This window comes from Pistacia vera, unplaced genomic scaffold (assembly GCF_008641045.1).
Source record: "Pistacia vera cultivar Batoury unplaced genomic scaffold, PisVer_v2 Contig1426, whole genome shotgun sequence".
Classification (NCBI taxonomy): domain Eukaryota; kingdom Viridiplantae; phylum Streptophyta; class Magnoliopsida; order Sapindales; family Anacardiaceae; genus Pistacia; species Pistacia vera.
Genome location: NW_022195496.1, coordinates 26584 through 43777, shown reverse-complemented (window position 1 = coordinate 43777; position 17194 = coordinate 26584). Strand labels below are relative to the sequence as shown.

The window sequence follows — 17194 nt, the reverse complement described above, 5'->3', positions numbered from 1 at the left end:
CATGTTTCGTTGGGAGATTGATATCGTCCACTGGTTGGAGCATTGTTGCATTTGTATTCGGTAGAAATTACTTCGTTGTGGTTATTTTCTGATGAATGCAGTTGAGCTTATGCCAATCAGTTGTATTGTTTTTATTCTTTTTGTTGTTGATTGGGTAAGAGTTGACTGTTTGTTGTAGGGTGTGAATTCATATAATAAATGAATGTATATATATCCTTATTCGGAATGTTTTCAGTATATATTATCGTTATATTAATTTCAATTTCACATTTCATTTCAGATTTAGGGTATTGATATTTCTTTGGCATCAGTTGTTTTATTTTGATTTTTCTGTTCTAGTTGGGTAAAGTACACTTTGATTGTAGGGTGTTGATTCATAATAATAACGTAATGTATATATTATCCTTATTCTGATGTTTCAGTATATATTATCGTCACTTTTTATTTAGATTATTCTCATTTCATTTTAGTATACTGTGCCACATATATCTTCTACATACATTTATACTAAAATAACAGTCATATGAAATTGGAGAAGTTCAGCTAATTGAGAATATATTGTGAAATCAAACTTTATTAATTAACATATTTCTGTACAACATTTCAGTATTTGAACTACTCATAATTACAATTAACATTCATAGTCAGTGCCCCAATTAACTATACAAATGTTGAGAAGACAAGATTGTTCAGTAGTTCTTCATCCTAGTGTAGGGGTGGGAGGCTGACTGGAGGAGGCCGAGGCTGGTGAGAATTTCTTCATCATGTTGGATATCTGTCATGCGTTCCCCAATGATTCAACCGTTTCTTCTATTCTTGATGCGAACGAGTTGAAATCACTTTGCAACTGATCCTGTTGTTCTTGCATTTTCCTCTCAATACGTGAAAAACTCTCTTCTTGAAACCTTTCAATCCGATCAATTCCTTACTATTCATCTAAGGTTTGAGAGACATTTGTTCTACTTCGGAGAAGATCCAGGTTCCATACTCGTTCTTCTCTTTTCCGCACATAGACGTCCTTCATTTTCCCCTTCTGGAATAGGGACACCTCCCTGCACCGTTGCCTCTCCCTCAATTTCATCCCAATCAACAACCATTCTCCTGTCACATTCTTTTTAATCAAACCCATTTTAGACAATGTGACATCCCCAACAAATTATTTGCAGAAAACGTTATCTTATTTGCTTCATCTAAAGGGGTGGTCTGAAACCAACTTCTGACATATTAGCGTAACAATCATCCCCCAATAAATGTCACCCTTTTCTGCTTTAATCTCTCCCAACTTTTTAACAATAACTGAGCTGAATTTACTTGCTTCCCTGTTACTGCTGCTTCCATCAACAATAAATCCTTCACTGTCACATTCCCTTTGTCTCTTTCCTGCCATTAAATGTGAATGTCGAAATCGTGTGAAAAACTCTATCTGGCAGGATTTCTTAACTTCGTAGATTTACACCGTGGATGATAAACCCCTATTCCAGAAACATCCGTCCAAGCTGTCTGGAATCCCATGTTTGGGTACCTATCCAAACCTTCAAAATCAATCCTATCATCAGTTTGCTAAGTCCTGTGGCCTTACTACACAATTCTGATTCTTAATCTAAAAAACATTGTAACGGCGGTAAATCATCAGTACTTGTCTCCACAACTTCCAAACTACTAAAAACTCGTAAATCAAATGCTTATATCCGTCATAGTAATACTCGCACCTGCTCCCATTTCAAATTACGGATCCAACCTTAATCTCATCACCTAAACCCAAACTACTTATAAATCTATACCAAACTTCTTCCAAGACAAATATCTCTTTTCGCCATCTCTTTGTATTGCTTTTTATGTTCCTGTCTCGAAATTGGACTCCAGATGACGAAGAGCCTGCATCCGGAGTGCTTGTGTTTTTTGCTCTTACCATTTTCGGCTTCCTTCTAAAACCCTGCAAAAAACATATCCATAGTACTATCACAAACACATACACCATACCCATCTTCCCACTTTTAACAGTATACTATCAAGGTTGTTTTACGACAATTAATTTACGTTAAAGTCCTTCATGAAACTGGATGAGGCAGTTGAAGTTTTATTCAGTTTACCTTTTCTTTTTTGAGAAATGAGTGGAGGCTAGGAACTATTGTTATTGTGTTTTCTACTAATTGTTTGAATTTATACTTAAAATTTATATAGTAGAGATCACACTTTCAAAGTTTCAAAATCGGGTCCTTGTATATAGTGTTGAAGGTGGTTTACCTATGTTTTTTGACATTGATGGACGAGGCACAGTATATTTCCCACAGGTATTGAATTATTTCATGCCTGGATGTTCCTTCCAATTCTTGGGCAAAAATCAGTCCAGAACCATGATTTGGAGGCTGGAATTACATGCTTCTGGACTGCATAATTTGGCAAAAATGCAGTCCAGAAGCATGTAATTCCACCTCCAAATCATGCTTTTATATCACAAAAATGCAACCCATAATGCATATAAACCCACCACCAGTACATGTAAATTTCGGTCGACATAAAAGTCATAAACTGATGGAACTCGGCACCTTCACAGATCTCTACTCAACTAAACACACGCACACACAACTCAAATGCGACAATACAATATAACCCACACACATTCAGCAACATTCCAACACCAAATCCAACGACAACTCAGAATATGGAAAATATATATTGATAATGTAAAGAGTTAGGAAACAATGCTTGCTGAAATGAAACAGTAAACAAAAACACCACTTCAATTCAATCATTCAAATCAACTCCAACTCAACTATTAAACCTGCAGCTCAACTCAATCCACTTCAATTTGAACTTAAACTTTCAGCAAAATGCTTTTATCCTTATTTCCAACTTACTCAATCATTAGGAACAACAGCAACAAAAAATAAATAAATAAATAAACCGGTGTTTTGCATTACAGTGTCTACTGACAAAAACATATGTTTAAGCCTGCATTGGTAGTTCAAGCTCCAACTCTGAGTTTATAACACTTGACAGTATTTTGTAGGCTTAATTTAATTGTATCATGCATAATATTGAAAAAAAATTGAAAAACGAAAGTGTAAGCCACACAACCAACAACGGCCTCACAGAGAGAGCAGATCACACAACCAAGAAAAATGTAAGCATTTTCCAAGCCAAAAACACTCAAACAGAACACTTCTATTTGTCAATCACACAAACCAATCCCACCAAACGGACTGGATTTCTCTTTATCAAATCAACTCGTAAATCCAACACATTCATCCAACAAAAAAAAATAAAAAAATAAAAATGGAGAAACGAAGTATCTTATTACCGCGGCTGATTAGTTTTTTTTGAGATGAAGAACACCATAACCAGAGCGCGCAGATGGGGTGAAGAACCAGACGAACCGAGCTCAGATGGAGAAGAAGAAGAAACCGCCGCCCGTTTTTTTCAAACGATTTCCCAAAAAGTGCAAAATAAACCTAAAACGTTTTAATTCTAATTTTTTATTTTAAAAGTTTTAAATAAACCTAAAAGTTTTTAATTTCTTTTTTTTATTTAATTAGAGGTGGGACGGTCGTCCTATTCCTTAGGGACTGGCGTCCCTTAGTATGGACGGTCGTCCATACTTAGGGACTCCCCGTCCCTAAGGAGTGGACGGGCGTCCCTTAATTATGCGGCCGTCCATAATTAAGGGATGCCCGTCCCTAAGGAATGGGACGACCGTCCAAATATTTTTTTATAAATTTTTAAACAAATTATGGCGGCCCCTTTATACGGACGGCCGTCCAAAAATTAGGGACGCCCGTCCACAATTGTGGACGAGCGTCCCAGATTTTTTTTAATTTTTTATATTTTAAAAACCGTCCAAATTAAAGGACGCCGTCCATTACACTTGAACGCCCGTCCATGTTTATGGACGGCCGTTCATGACCTGTGAACGCCGTCCCTAATTTTTTTTAATATTTTTAATTTTTATTAGCAATGGGGGCTCCTCTAAATAGGACGCCGTCCTATTAAATGGACCCCGTCCATATAATATGGACGGGGTCCATATCAGTGAACGGCCGTCCAATTTATGGACGGCCGTTCATTAGATCAAATTCAATAACGTCAAAACACGTGGGATGATTTGGATGGTTAGTCAGCCACACACGTCAGCCGGTACAAATTTCGGTGTAAAAACACCGTGTCTGTAGCATTGCTGTTTTTTTATCCCAAACAATTATCAACTCATTTTAAATTAATTTTTTTTTTAAGTTTAGTTTATTTGAAAAAAGAAATTTATATCTTGCTGACTGCCGTTTGGGCTAACGCTAACTAGTGATGGAATTAAGATAACCACTATGGGTTACCAGAACTAAAGAGCAAAATATTAACATAAATTTTTGCAGTTTGAGACCCGTTATGTTAATAAGGTGAGTGATCACTGAAAGAATTATCCTAACGTTAGTATTAGGGTTTTAACGAGGCGTGTACATCATTGATGATTTCATCACCAACCTCTTTTAATGAACCCATCTACGAACATCAACACCAGTCAATTGAGCTTACAAATTATTATTTTATCCATATCACGTCAACAAGACTAGAAGTAATCTGCACACCTCCAAGCCAGTAACTGGCTGATAGTCTCTCCACTGGCATATCTCATTTACAGAATTTCAGAAAAAGAAATCATAAATCAGCACAAATAGCTTCACTTACATGTAACTAGAACAAAAAGTCAATGAATTTCCAATAAAAACTCGCACCAAAATTTCCCGCCAACACAAAGCCGATACAGAGATGCTCTGTTTTTCTCTGTTTCACAATACATCTCCTTTAACCAGCCAATACAAGCATCAAGCTTTGCTCTTTCAACCAAAATCCAAGACCCATTTCAGTTCTCTTCATTTCTGTCGAAACCCATTTTTTTTCTTCAAAAAATATTATGGGTATCGAGCAAAAGTTTCAATTCTTTCGTATTCGAATTGGGCAGTTTCTTCTCCGGTGAATGATGATTTTGAGATGGAATTACGCCGCTTGTTGGCGCTTTTACCGGAGGAAATGCGAAGAAGAGTTAGTGACCATCCGGAGCTTCATCAATTGATTGAAGTGGTTATGGATTTGGGCCGCAAACCTTTGGCTAGATTTCCATCTGGAGACTCTGTTTTATCGGATTGTCCAATCACAGTCCAGGACCTTGAACATGCTACATCTCAGGTTAAATTTTGGTTCTTGCTCTTGAGTCTTGAATTTTGGCTGGCAAGTGTTTGATTAAAGTTTGAAGGCTATAACTTGATTGGAATATTGAGTGTTTGGATTGGGATTTTATTTCTTTTGGTTATTGCATGATAAATATGATTGATTGTGTTAAGCGTCTGTCAGTCTGTACTTAGCATTGTAAAACCGAAGATGCCAATGAGAGATTCTTATAAAACAAAGTTATACTGGCATGCAAGAGTAATTGTTAATAGCTTTTTGATAGTAATTTATGGCGAGTAATGCTAGAGTTACAAAGTAAATATCCCAACTTTGTAACCTAACTGACATGGAAGCTTATATCGAATACAAAGTGGGGATTCTTTCTTTTTAAGTGTAGTATAATTCCTTTTGTTTGGTGGTTTTAACCATGCTGGCAAAAAACTCTGATAAAATAAACTTCACCCATAAGTGTTAGGAATTTGAAGGTGCATTGTGAGGCTGATAGAGAAAGGAAAGAGGAAGTCTAATTGTCATCATTCAGATGCGACCAGAACGAATCTAAAATGTTAAGAATAAAATGCTCTTTGATTCCCTTATTAGTGCCCATTATATTCAGTAGAGTATTATTTGACTTGTAACTGTTTCATTTTTCTCATGAATATATAATCTATACCGTTGATGAATCAAAATAGAGAAATGCATGCTTCTAACTTAACAGAAATGTATATTGCAGGTCGGTGATTTTGCCATTGACAATCGAGCAGGCATCAGCCGAACATTACATCGCATTAGTGCTATCAGGAATCGGAAGGGTGCAATAATTGGTCTAACTTGCCGAGTTGGTCGTGCAGTATCAGGAAGCGCTAATTTACTGCAAGACCTTGTTCAAGATGGAGCTTCTTTGTTGCTAATTGGGCCTCCAGGAGTGGGAAAAACCACAATTATCAGGTTAGTCTCTTCTATTTTTGATTTGCTTGTCATGCATGCATGAGTAACTCTCTCTATTTATTTGTTTTTTTTAGTGCTCTTCTCATTGATTTCAGTTCTCTAATTATTTGAATTTCACCTTTAGATTATCAGGTTAGCACATTTCCTCTCAGTGATAGCCTCTGAACTCTTCTGCATTCCTTACTTGAATGAGATATGTCTGGGTTAAATGTTTCTGGTCCAGTGGCTTTAGATACTTTACAAACATTTCTTTGGTCAGAGCTGGAAAATTTTTGCCTGGGCCTACTCCCCTCCCTTGTGGATGTTTAGAAATTCAGCTCACAATCTCAAGCAACTAGATTTGTTAACATCTAGATATCATAATTTAGTAATTTGTTCATGGTTAAAAGTTCTTGAAAGTTCTAAGTTCAGTTGATAATATTCAGTGCTCTGAAATTCAACGCAAGGGTCTAATCTGTTGCAATGTCTCTGCAAAAGTACTGAACATTATGTAAATGTAAAATATAAAATTGAGTGGATTTCAAGCTGGTTGGGAAATGGAATTGTTCAAGTCATATAGTTCAATACTCGTAAAACTTTGAATTTTAAAACCCCAGCATTTATAGATTTGTGAGAACACCTGAAATAAGATATTAACTTATAAGGAGATCACATTGTTAGGAATAAGCATCATGCTGGTTGCAGGATAGCCTAAAAGTTCAATGTTTGCAGAGAAATAGCTCGGATGCTTGCAAATGATTACAAGAAACGTGTCATGATTGTTGACACCTCCAATGAGATAGGTGGGGATGGCGATATACCTCATGCAGGAATTGGTAATGCTCGTCGGATGCAAGTTCCTAACTATGACATGCAACATAAGGTATGGACTAGAACTTTATAATATCATCTATCCACTTTGGTCTAGTAATGAAGGTTGATCATTGAAAGCTCAAAACATGAGTGGTTGAAATTCTTCTATCATAGGGTATTAAAGTAATTTTCTGAAATATCAGAAAAGAACATTATTTTAATATCTTTCAAATAATTATTTTAATAGACTTTTCATTCAAGAGCAATCAAACTTTCTTTCAAAAAACATGTTGAGATAGTGGAACATTTCAAATAATTTTTGTGAAGAATGGACACAAAAAGAAAGGTTTATTGCTCTTCGAATGAGAAGTCTATTGAATGCATTCATAGTTGTGTATAGACTAATTAGACAGTATTTTAATATCTTTTTGTTATTTGAATGAATAGATGGATAAGGCTATGTTATATGTGTTCTCTCCCGTCCCACTCAATAAAGTAAAGTGCTACATGCACGCTAGCATAGTTTCAGGCATGGTTGCATGATCAGTTTCATCCTTACTCTTTTGTTCATTTAATTTTGCACTTTCTCATTCCTATATTTGACTTTATCATTAAGCAAACATTTATCCAGGACTCTGATATTTATAGCTTTGGATCCTTCAGGTACTGATTGAAGCAGTGGAAAATCATATGCCACAAGTCATTGTGATTGATGAAATTGGCACCAAACTTGAAGCAATGGCAGCAAGCACAATTGCACAACGTGGGATTCAACTAGTTGCCACTGCTCATGGAGTAACAATAGAGAATTTGATAATGAACCCTTCATTGGAGATGCTTGTTGGAGGAGTGCAGGTGAGCCATTAATTTTAGCTATATGTAGTTGGTTTATCATTTTTTGTACATGAGTAGGCTTTAAGATTTATTTAGTAGCCTAATCAATAAGGAGTTTGGCACAGGTATCAGTGTTCAGATATTATAAGGTCTTAGCTGCAACAATCTCACAACAAAATAAACAAGTCCATTTTTTGTTGCTAAATTGTGTTTGGCTCATGGTTATCAGTTTGGTGGGCATTGTATCATTTTATGCCAGGATGGGACTATATGTGTTCTGTACCATTTAGTTGTTGCCTATGTCTACATTCCAATGGCTAGGGGTACTGTTGCTTTATTTGTCCCTTACAACTTTAGCATCATGAATAAGAATTAAAGAACATAAGCCTCAGCGACCTATGAAGTAAAAAAAATTATGGCCATTTGTGAACTACCGAGTTGTGTGAGAATCCTTTGAGAATTGGGAAATCCCATGGTCAGCTCCAAGACCTTTTCCTCTGAATAAGACAAAATTTTCATTTTCATGGGGATGAAGAAAGGAAAAAATAGAAAAAAAACGAAGGGAAAAAGTTAATAAAGAAATGCCCACTCTAACTAGCAAGAGGTCATTGGTCTTTGATAGACCTCCCATTAATCATGTTTATCAATATAAAGGGCATAAGAGACATTTGAGGCAGTAAATGCAGGGTGTGAGGTGCCTGGTTGTTTGGAGAGTCTGTTACAGTCACGTGAGTGGGGAATCAAAGTTGTTAGTAGAGAATAGGTGGTTAAGAAGATAGTTTAAATAGAGGGGGTCTGTTCTGGAGTATTATCAAAGTTTTAGGCTATTGTCATTGAGGGAGGTCCCCAGCTCCTCGAATTGCTGGGATCTATCAGTTTGGTGTTTTATACATTGTTGGCTACTCTTCTATTTTTCAGTAATATAATCTTGTTGAGACTTCATTGAGGATACTACTTTCTGTTTTGTGGATTGCTTGTGTGTTTGCTGGTTGATAGTGCAGGGAGTCTTAACAGTCTTTAAGTAGGAGAGAAACTGGAAGCTAACTCATTTCCCTATTTCTCATAATTTAAATTGTTTTTTTTTTTTTTTGAGTTTTAGTTAGAATAAGGGGTTTTCATTGTTCTAGTATGACAATGTATATTCGTGTATGTATGATATGGCTCACATATTTCGTTGTTTCCACTTCTATATTTTGCAAGCCCTCCTTTGTGGCTTTTTATTGAGATTGTTTACTTTTAGTTGTATTAGATAGTCCTAATATCTCATTTTTGTTTGTTATATCCGAGACGGGATGCAATAGTTTATTGATACTTCTGTTATTACTGTTCTGATAATTTTTTTGTAAGCTAATCCTTCCTGCCTTACTCGAAATCATTTCTGTCACATATTTACAGTAGATATATATATATATATATATATATATATATGTGTGTGTGTGTGTGTGTGTGTGTGTGTGTGTGTGTGTGTTTTCTTTAGTTTTAATAACTTCTTTGTCACGTATCTATTAGGTTTCAGAAAATGACATCCATTCTGGTCTTGCATTAATTTCAGAGTGTAACACTAGGCGATGAAGAAGCAAACCGTAGAGGTGTCCAGAAAACAGTGCTGGAGAGGAGAGGGCCTTCAACATTCAGTAGCGCTGTGGAGATAATTTCTAAGACTGAGTTGCGAGTTCATCGTAGTCTTGAAGCGACAGTGGATGGCATTCTTTCAGGTGTATATTCTCTTATTCAAGAACACGAAAATGATTGCTATTTCATATTTCATGTTTATTACCATTTGATTGTTGGGCAAAATGGTGATAATCCCTTGTTTGGCTTGTTATTGCTCTTCTGCTGGCAAAAAAAGGTCGTATCCCCAATGTGGAGATTTGCAGGATGCACTCTGATGGATCAAAAGACACTGTGTTAAAGGAAACATTCAGTGTCCCTGGATCTGACCAGAAATATGAGATAATAGATGAAGATGATCTAGAGATGACAGAAGAAATAACAGGCCATAATGAGTTCGTGTCTGAGTTTCATCAAAATGTTGGAGAAGATTCTTGGGAAAATGGATATCCACTTCGCCTCTCTGTCTATGGGGTAAGACATCATGATGTGATAGTTTCAAATTGTTAAAAGTTAATCTATTTACATGATCCAAGCCTTATCAACCCCCCATTTTTTCTTTTTATCTAATATTTTACTTCTCATCTACGGCCCAGTCAACTCCTTGTCGGCTCTTTTAGTATTAATGCATAATGAGAAACTTTTCGTCGTATAAACTAACAGAATGAGCAGTTATTGTAGATTCTGGAGGCAAGCGTAATACAAGGAATTAAACAGTTGAAAATGGATGCTGCAGTTGAACTGACTGATAATATCAGTGAAGCAGATGCGCTACTTGCCTTGCAGTCTAAGCTCAAGAAGAATTCCCGTATTCAAGCTGCTGCTAAAAGCCGTGACATACCCATTTATGTAACAAAGGTTTACTGGAAATTCTATCGACTATAGTTTCTTGTCACCAATGTGTCCACTAAATTTCTTTTTTATTTTTTGCAGACAAGCTCATTGGTGCAGATAACTAAGGCCATAAGGGCACTAGTAAATGATCATGCTGATGGATTAAAGGATCATGGATCAGAAGACAAGATCAATCTTTCAGAGAAGATTGATGCCTTAGAGGTAACATGGACTTTTGCATGATTGATTGATAGATCATAGATAAATATAAGAGTGCAAAATGATGTTTTTTTTTTTTTCGAAGAAACTGTATAATTTCTGACATGTTTGGATTATCCAACTTATTTGGTTAGAGCATGATTTGGTTACCGGACATACCTATACTTACCAAAACAACTTTATCCGTCCATAATTACTATTGACTGCCACAATGAGAAAAATAGATTTCAATGGTCGGTTTGACCCTGAAAAAATTAAAAAAGAAAAAACTTAATGCTAGATTTTATTTTATTTTTTAAGAAAAGGTATTGTCTCCGGTCCATCCATAGTCATTGGCTTGACTAAAGAAAATTATATGTCAATTACCGAGGAAAATAAAACTGAGAGGATAAAGAGATATCTATAGTGCTTTTGTATTTCTAGTGCTGATTGATTTTTCTTATAAAATAATGGAACGTAAAATTCATTTTTATTTAGTAAAAAGTAGTCTTTTAGGTGAAAGGCAGTTGTTTTGAAAAATATTTAACTAGAAAATGCCCAAGGAAAAAGAAATAGAAACGTAGAACAAGATTCAAGTTGTCTGCTCAATTAGTTAAAGACGAAAATTCTCATATTGTAATTCAATCTATTTGATGTTTGGCGAATGCATCTTTCTCTATACTGAGTTTGCCTACAATTCAACTTCATTTCATCATACAGGAGGCAAGAATAGCCATCGAGCAGGTCGTAATTCCAAAAGGAGAAGCTGTGGAGCTACTGCCAAGGCCATACTACATTTTATCCCTTCAATTGGACCTCATCCGGAAGTACCAACTACAATCTGAGCGAGTTGGTAAAGATCCAGAAGCACGTCTCTGCATCCTGCCATTTCAGACTAAGCTGGATGAACCCAGAAATGGTGATGAAACAGTTGATCTGGACATCGGCTTTGATGACTTTATCGGCTCAGAAAGCGACTCAAATGGTACTCTCTATACGGTGGACAGATTACCTCTCTTGCCTGACTAGCCTTTACAATGTTGCATATACTGTTAACATTTCATTAAAGTAAATGATTGATTATAGATTCTCTTATCCATCGTTTCAGGTCATTTTCTATTTTAATGGAAGATCATGATCTTATTTGATTAATAAGAGAAAACTAATGAATACATGAACATGTTCATATTTTTCCATTGAAAATCTTGAAGAATTCATTCCTCTTAGGTTATCCATGATGATGTTGAGGTTGAACATTAGTAGGGACGGACCTGTTGAGGGGCGAGTGGGGGCTGGTGACCCCACTGAAAGAAAAAAAAGCATTAATTTTTTTTTGTAAATATATCAAGTTTGACATGGGCAAAGGGGATGGATAAACATAAAATTAATTAAATAAATGAATAATGACAGGCTAATAAAGACAAAAAAAGAAAAAAAAAAGGTTTGATAATTCTAATGTTATTTGTTAATGGAAAAGTGTAATTTGTTTAATAATGAAGCCACTTAATTAAACCAACATTTGGTGTGATTATAATAAGATTATAGACTTAATAGAGCTGTATAGCGGACAAGACAAACCACGTTATCCTCAACGCATTAACATTTAATTAAAGATTAATTACTAATTTAATCAAGTCAAACCAATTATATTAATTAAGGATTGGCCTGGTCAACCTGAGATTTGCGCATGCTATGACATGTCAGCATGTCCACGTTGTCCTGTGGCGACACGTAAACTCACAGATTGGTCAATTAATTGTTTGTGCATTCTCGGTGGACTTTAACTTTCTCTCGCTTCATTGGGCAACATTATTTCACTCATTTCTCTTTTCGTTAATTAAATAATTTCTTCACACACAAAGTGGACTTCAGCAACAAAAAAAAATATTTTTAATTAAACTAATTACTAAATATAAAACAATTATAATCACTAATGCATAGCAAATTAAAGATAAGAGACTATTGCAAATAGAAGAAGAATAATAAAGCGGCTGAAATTTATTATCTCTCATATTAGTGCTCTTAAATTACAAAGGAGAGAAAGGATTTATATAATAACTATTACCACCTTCCAAACTAATCAAAACTTGCCATTTAGCCACTAGGTACCACAAATTGTTGCCATCTTTTGCCATGTGTCAAAAGGCGAAAATGGTATGATGAAAGGTGTCAAATGGTGGTAGATCCATTTTTCTTTACACCACTCCGCCTTGGATCTCCACCAAATAAAATCCACCACTTACAGACGATTATAGTTGACTTAGGAAAAACCTAATGGGATAAAAACCGTAAGCAAATAAACAAAATTACATGATGAATTGTATAATGGTGTTGGACATGCGAAATACTGCCTCGTTAAAAACCTTGTCAGGAAAACCCAGTGGGACAAAGTTTGATCAAGGAAAAAAGAGTGCAGTGCACATCTGTCCAATACAATAAATCTTTTATGAAAACTTCGTCTAATCGATGCTCCTTTAGATCAATGTTCCCCCCTCATGATGACAGAATTAATTTAGTAACTTATTGAGTTGCCACATACCGGTGCTATATACTAACTTTTCAAATGTTGATGTCGGTAAGACTTTAGTGAATAAATCTACAAGATTATCACTGGAGCGTATTTATTTGACATCAATCTCTTGATTTCGCTGGAGTTCGTGAGTGTAAAAGAACTTCAATGAAATATGTTTGATTCTGTCTCCTTTGATATATCCTCTCCTGATTAGGGCAATACATGCTGTATTGTTTTATTGATAATTGTGGGAGCATATGAGGTACATGGCAATTTTCATGTACTTTCAATATGATGGATGACAGATCTTAACTATACGCTTTCTTGGTTGGCTTCATGAAGCACAAGAATCTTAGAGTGATTAAAGGAAGTGGCAACCAATGTTTGTTTTGTAAAGCGCCATGATATTGCAGTACCATTGTAAGTGAAAACATATCCCATCTGCGAGTAAGCTTTGTGAGAATCAGAAAAGTACCCAGCTTCTATATGGCCAACTAATTTAGGATCATTAACAAATTTCCTTGGATAAAATAATCCAAAGTCTTTTGTTCCATTGAGGTAACGAAACACATGTTTGATCCCATTTCAATGTTGGCGAGTTGGTGTAAAGCTAAATCTTGCCAATAGATTCACTGCAAATGCTATGTCTGGTCTCGTATATTGTGTCAAATATAATAAAACACCTATTACATTTAGATACAATACTTTAGGACCAAATATATTTTTGCTGTCTTCTTTAGGATGAAATGGATCTTTTTAAGGATCAAGAGACCAAACTACCATTGAGATACATACTCAAGGGGTGAGATTTATCCATATTAAATCGTTTAAGGATCTTTTCAGTATAATTTGATTGATGGAGCAAAATTCCATCTGAATAATACTTGATTTGCAGGTTGAGACAATACTTTGTTTTCCCTAGATCATTCATTTCAAATTCTTTTTTAAAGTACTCAGCAGCTTTTGTGAGCTTTTCATGAGTCCTTACTAAGTTCATGTCATCGACATATACTGCCATAATTGCAAATCTTGATTACGACCTTTTTACAAAGACAAACGGGCATACAAGATCATTGATGTATCATTCCTTCATTAGATATTCACTAAGATGATTATACCACATTCGTTCTGATTGTTTCAACTCATATAACGATCTTTACAATTTTATTGAATACATGTTCCTTTTATTTGCTTCTAGTACTTTGAATCTTTTAGGGATTTTCATATAGATATCAGTATCCAATGTAACATACAAATACGCAGTGACAACGTCCATGAGACGCATATCAAGTTCTTTTGAGACTGATAAACTAATCAAGTATCGAAATGTGATTGCATCCATCACTGGTGAATACGTCTCATTAAAGTTAATTCCAAGTCTCTGTAGGAAACCTTGAGCCACTAGTCTAGCCTTATACCTAGCAATCTCATTTTTCTCATTCCATTTCCTTATGAATACCCACTTGTATCCTATGGGTTTCACGTTTTCAGCTGTTTGGACTACAGGTCAAAATACATTACGTTTTGCTAGGGAGGTTAATTCTGCTTGAATTGCCTCTTCCCATTTTGGCCAACCATGTCTCTTTCAACATTCATTAACAGAACATGGCTCAAACTCATCATTCATAATTTCACTAGCTACTGCGTATGAGAATATGTTATCGACAATAGTTGTCTCACGATTCCACATTTCTTTACTATGAACATAGTTTATAGAAATTTCTTCATTTCTATGTTCTTGTATTCCTTCAGGGATTTGTTCCTCTTTAGGGGCTTGTGTCCTTTTAGGGATTATTAACTCTTCTAGAGTTAGTTTAGAAGATGTGGAATTGTTTATTATTCCAATATTGACATCTATTTAATTATGTGCCTTTTGTTTCCTGGGAACAATATCCTTGGCTCCAATATGCTTACCATGCTTCTGGTGTGTAACAGATGAATAGATTGTTGCCTGCATGGATTGTTCATCGGTAATATTAATCCTTCTAGTGTATTCATATTAGGAATGTATGATCTCGTTATTTTTGCTGCATCTGTAAATGCATCAAGCATGTGGTTAGCAATGCTTTGCAAATGTGTTATTCTTTGCACTTCAATTTTGGATTGAGATGTGTGAGGATCTAAATGAGATATAGAATTCACTTTCCAAGAAAGTTCAAGCCTTATTTCAAGAGGCTTTACCTTTCCTCATAAAAGAGGAAATATTGTCTCATCAAAATGGAAATTCGCAAAACGTGCTATAAACAGATCACCTATCAAGGGCTCAAGTTATCTGATGATGGATGGTGAGTCATAGCCAACATATATTCCCAAACAACGTTGGGATCCCATTTTGGTGCGTTGAGAGGGTGCAATTGGAACTCTCACAACACAACCAAAAATTTTTAAATGGGATATATTAGGCTGATGTCCAAATACAAGCTGTGTTAGAGAGTATTGATGATATGCAGTGGGTTTAAGTGAAAAATACTGTAGCATATAAAATAGCATGAGCCTAGGCAGAAGTCGGTAATTGCGTACGTAATGGCAAAATTCTTACAATTAATTGGATAGCTTTATAAATGATTCTACTATACCATTCTGGGTATATACATGTGGTACTGGGTGCTCAACATCAATTCCCATTGTTGTACAATATTCATCAAATGTCTTTGAGGTAAACTTACCAGCATTGTCCAAACAAATTGCTTTATTTGGGTAATCTGGAAAGTGTGCTCGTAATCTGATAATTTGTGTCTACAATCTAGCAAAGACAACATTACATGTAGATAGTAGATAAAGATGTGACCATCATGCCGATGCGTCAATCAATACTATAAAATATTGGAAATGTTCACTTGGTGGATGAATAGGTCTACATATGTCCCATTGAATTCTTTGTAAAAATGATAGGGATTCTAGACCAACTTTTGTGATGGATGACTTAAATGCCAATTAAAAGCAATATAAGCACTCTCATTAGGTGATAGAATCTTTAGGTTCTTTAATGGGTGCCTATGTGAGTTTTCTATGATCCTACGTATCATAGTAGATCTTGGATGACCAAGATGATTGTGTCGAATCTTAAAAAGTTCAGGATCAGTGAACTTCTAGTTCATAACTATATAGACTTCAACATTCTTCAAGAATGTGTAATATAACTCTGATGAGAAAGCAGAGAGTTTCTCCAATACATGCTTCTAGCATGAAATATTAGTAGTGATGCATAAAAACTCTCTATACTTTTCACTTAAAGTTTCAATGTGGTATCCATTGAATTGTATATCTTTGAAACTAAGCAAATTTCTTCAGGATATGCTAGAATACAAAGCATCATAGATACTTAATTTAGTTCCACTTGGTAACAAGAGTATTTCTCTTCCGGAGCCCTCAATTATGTTTGCAGATCTTGATATGGTATTTATTTTAGCCTCAGTAAAGGTCAAACATGAGAAATATTTTCTATCCTGAAGGATGGTGTACGTTGTTGCATTGTCTACTATACAAATTTCTCCACCATTACTAGATACCGATGCCTCAGTTTCGAAGTCCATCCTTAAAAAAAAATTAAATTAGTAAGGATGTTTACAGAACTTCATCTTCATGATATGGAACTTCAGGTCTATTTTTTGTCTCTATTTTACAAACTTCATGCTTGTAATAAGTATTTAGAACTTCAAGTTCTAAACCAATATTTATTTATGAAACCTTAAGTTCATTTATCATATATAAGATAAAAGCACAATTACTAACGTTGGTTATCGAAAATACATTAAAAATAGATCCAGTCATAAAGGTTATATTCAATAAGAATAAATAGATCCGACCATAAAGGCGATATTCAACAATAATAAATAATAAATAGATACAACCATATAGGTGGAATTTAATAATAATAAATAGATCCAACCATAGAGGCAAAATTTAACAACAATAAATAAATATGACCATAGAGGTGGAATTTAATAGTAATAAATAAATTCAGTCATTAAGGTGGAAACATAGATTAAAGAACACATGTAGGATCGAAGTACATACTTTCAATAGGGGTGCAACGTTACACTTGTTAAGCTTTTTGTGCTGATAACGTGTTGTAAACTAATTATGAAATATAAAACAATATAAAGACTAATGCATAGCAAATTAAAGATAAGGGACTATTGAAGGGGCTGAAATTTATTATCTCTCATATTAGTGCTCTTAAATTACAAAGGAGGGAAGGGTTTATATAGTAATAATTGCCACTTCCCAAACTAATCAAAACTTGCCATTTAGTTGCGAGGTGCTAGACCTGGCAAAACAGGGGGGTGGGCTGAGTATGAATGGGTT

General features: G+C 35.1%; 1 protein-coding gene across 2 annotated transcripts; it reads left to right on the top strand.

The window, feature by feature from the left end:
• Positions 1 to 4758: 4758 nt before the first annotated feature.
• Positions 4759 to 11493, top strand: LOC116123510 (uncharacterized protein ycf45-like). Of its 2 annotated transcripts, none has more exons than XM_031409270.1 (9): positions 4759 to 5175; positions 5891 to 6105; positions 6817 to 6967; positions 7561 to 7752; positions 9284 to 9446; positions 9581 to 9816; positions 10024 to 10200; positions 10276 to 10398; positions 11095 to 11493. In XM_031409270.1, the coding sequence occupies exons 1-9, from the start codon at positions 4759 to 4761 to the stop codon at positions 11401 to 11403; spliced, it is 1983 nt and encodes a 660-aa protein (XP_031265130.1). In that variant the 3' UTR covers positions 11404 to 11493. The 2 variants fall into 2 exon arrangements, with proteins under 2 accessions (XP_031265130.1, XP_031265131.1); XM_031409271.1 differs by having other exon boundaries at positions 5074 to 5175; positions 10024 to 10191.
• The last annotated feature ends 5701 nt before the right edge of the window (positions 11494 to 17194 follow it).

Excerpts from the sequence above, each read along its gene's own strand:
- LOC116123510 (XM_031409270.1), top strand. The coding sequence starts at position 4,759 with ATGCTCTGTTTTTCTCTGTTTCACAATACATCTCCTTTAACCAGCCAA. Across the intron at positions 7,753-9,283 it reads TGCTTGTTGGAGGAGTGCAG|AGTGTAACACTAGGCGATGA; the intron begins GTGAGCCATTAA and ends CATTAATTTCAG. Across the intron at positions 10,201-10,275 it reads TACCCATTTATGTAACAAAG|ACAAGCTCATTGGTGCAGAT; the intron begins GTTTACTGGAAA and ends TATTTTTTGCAG.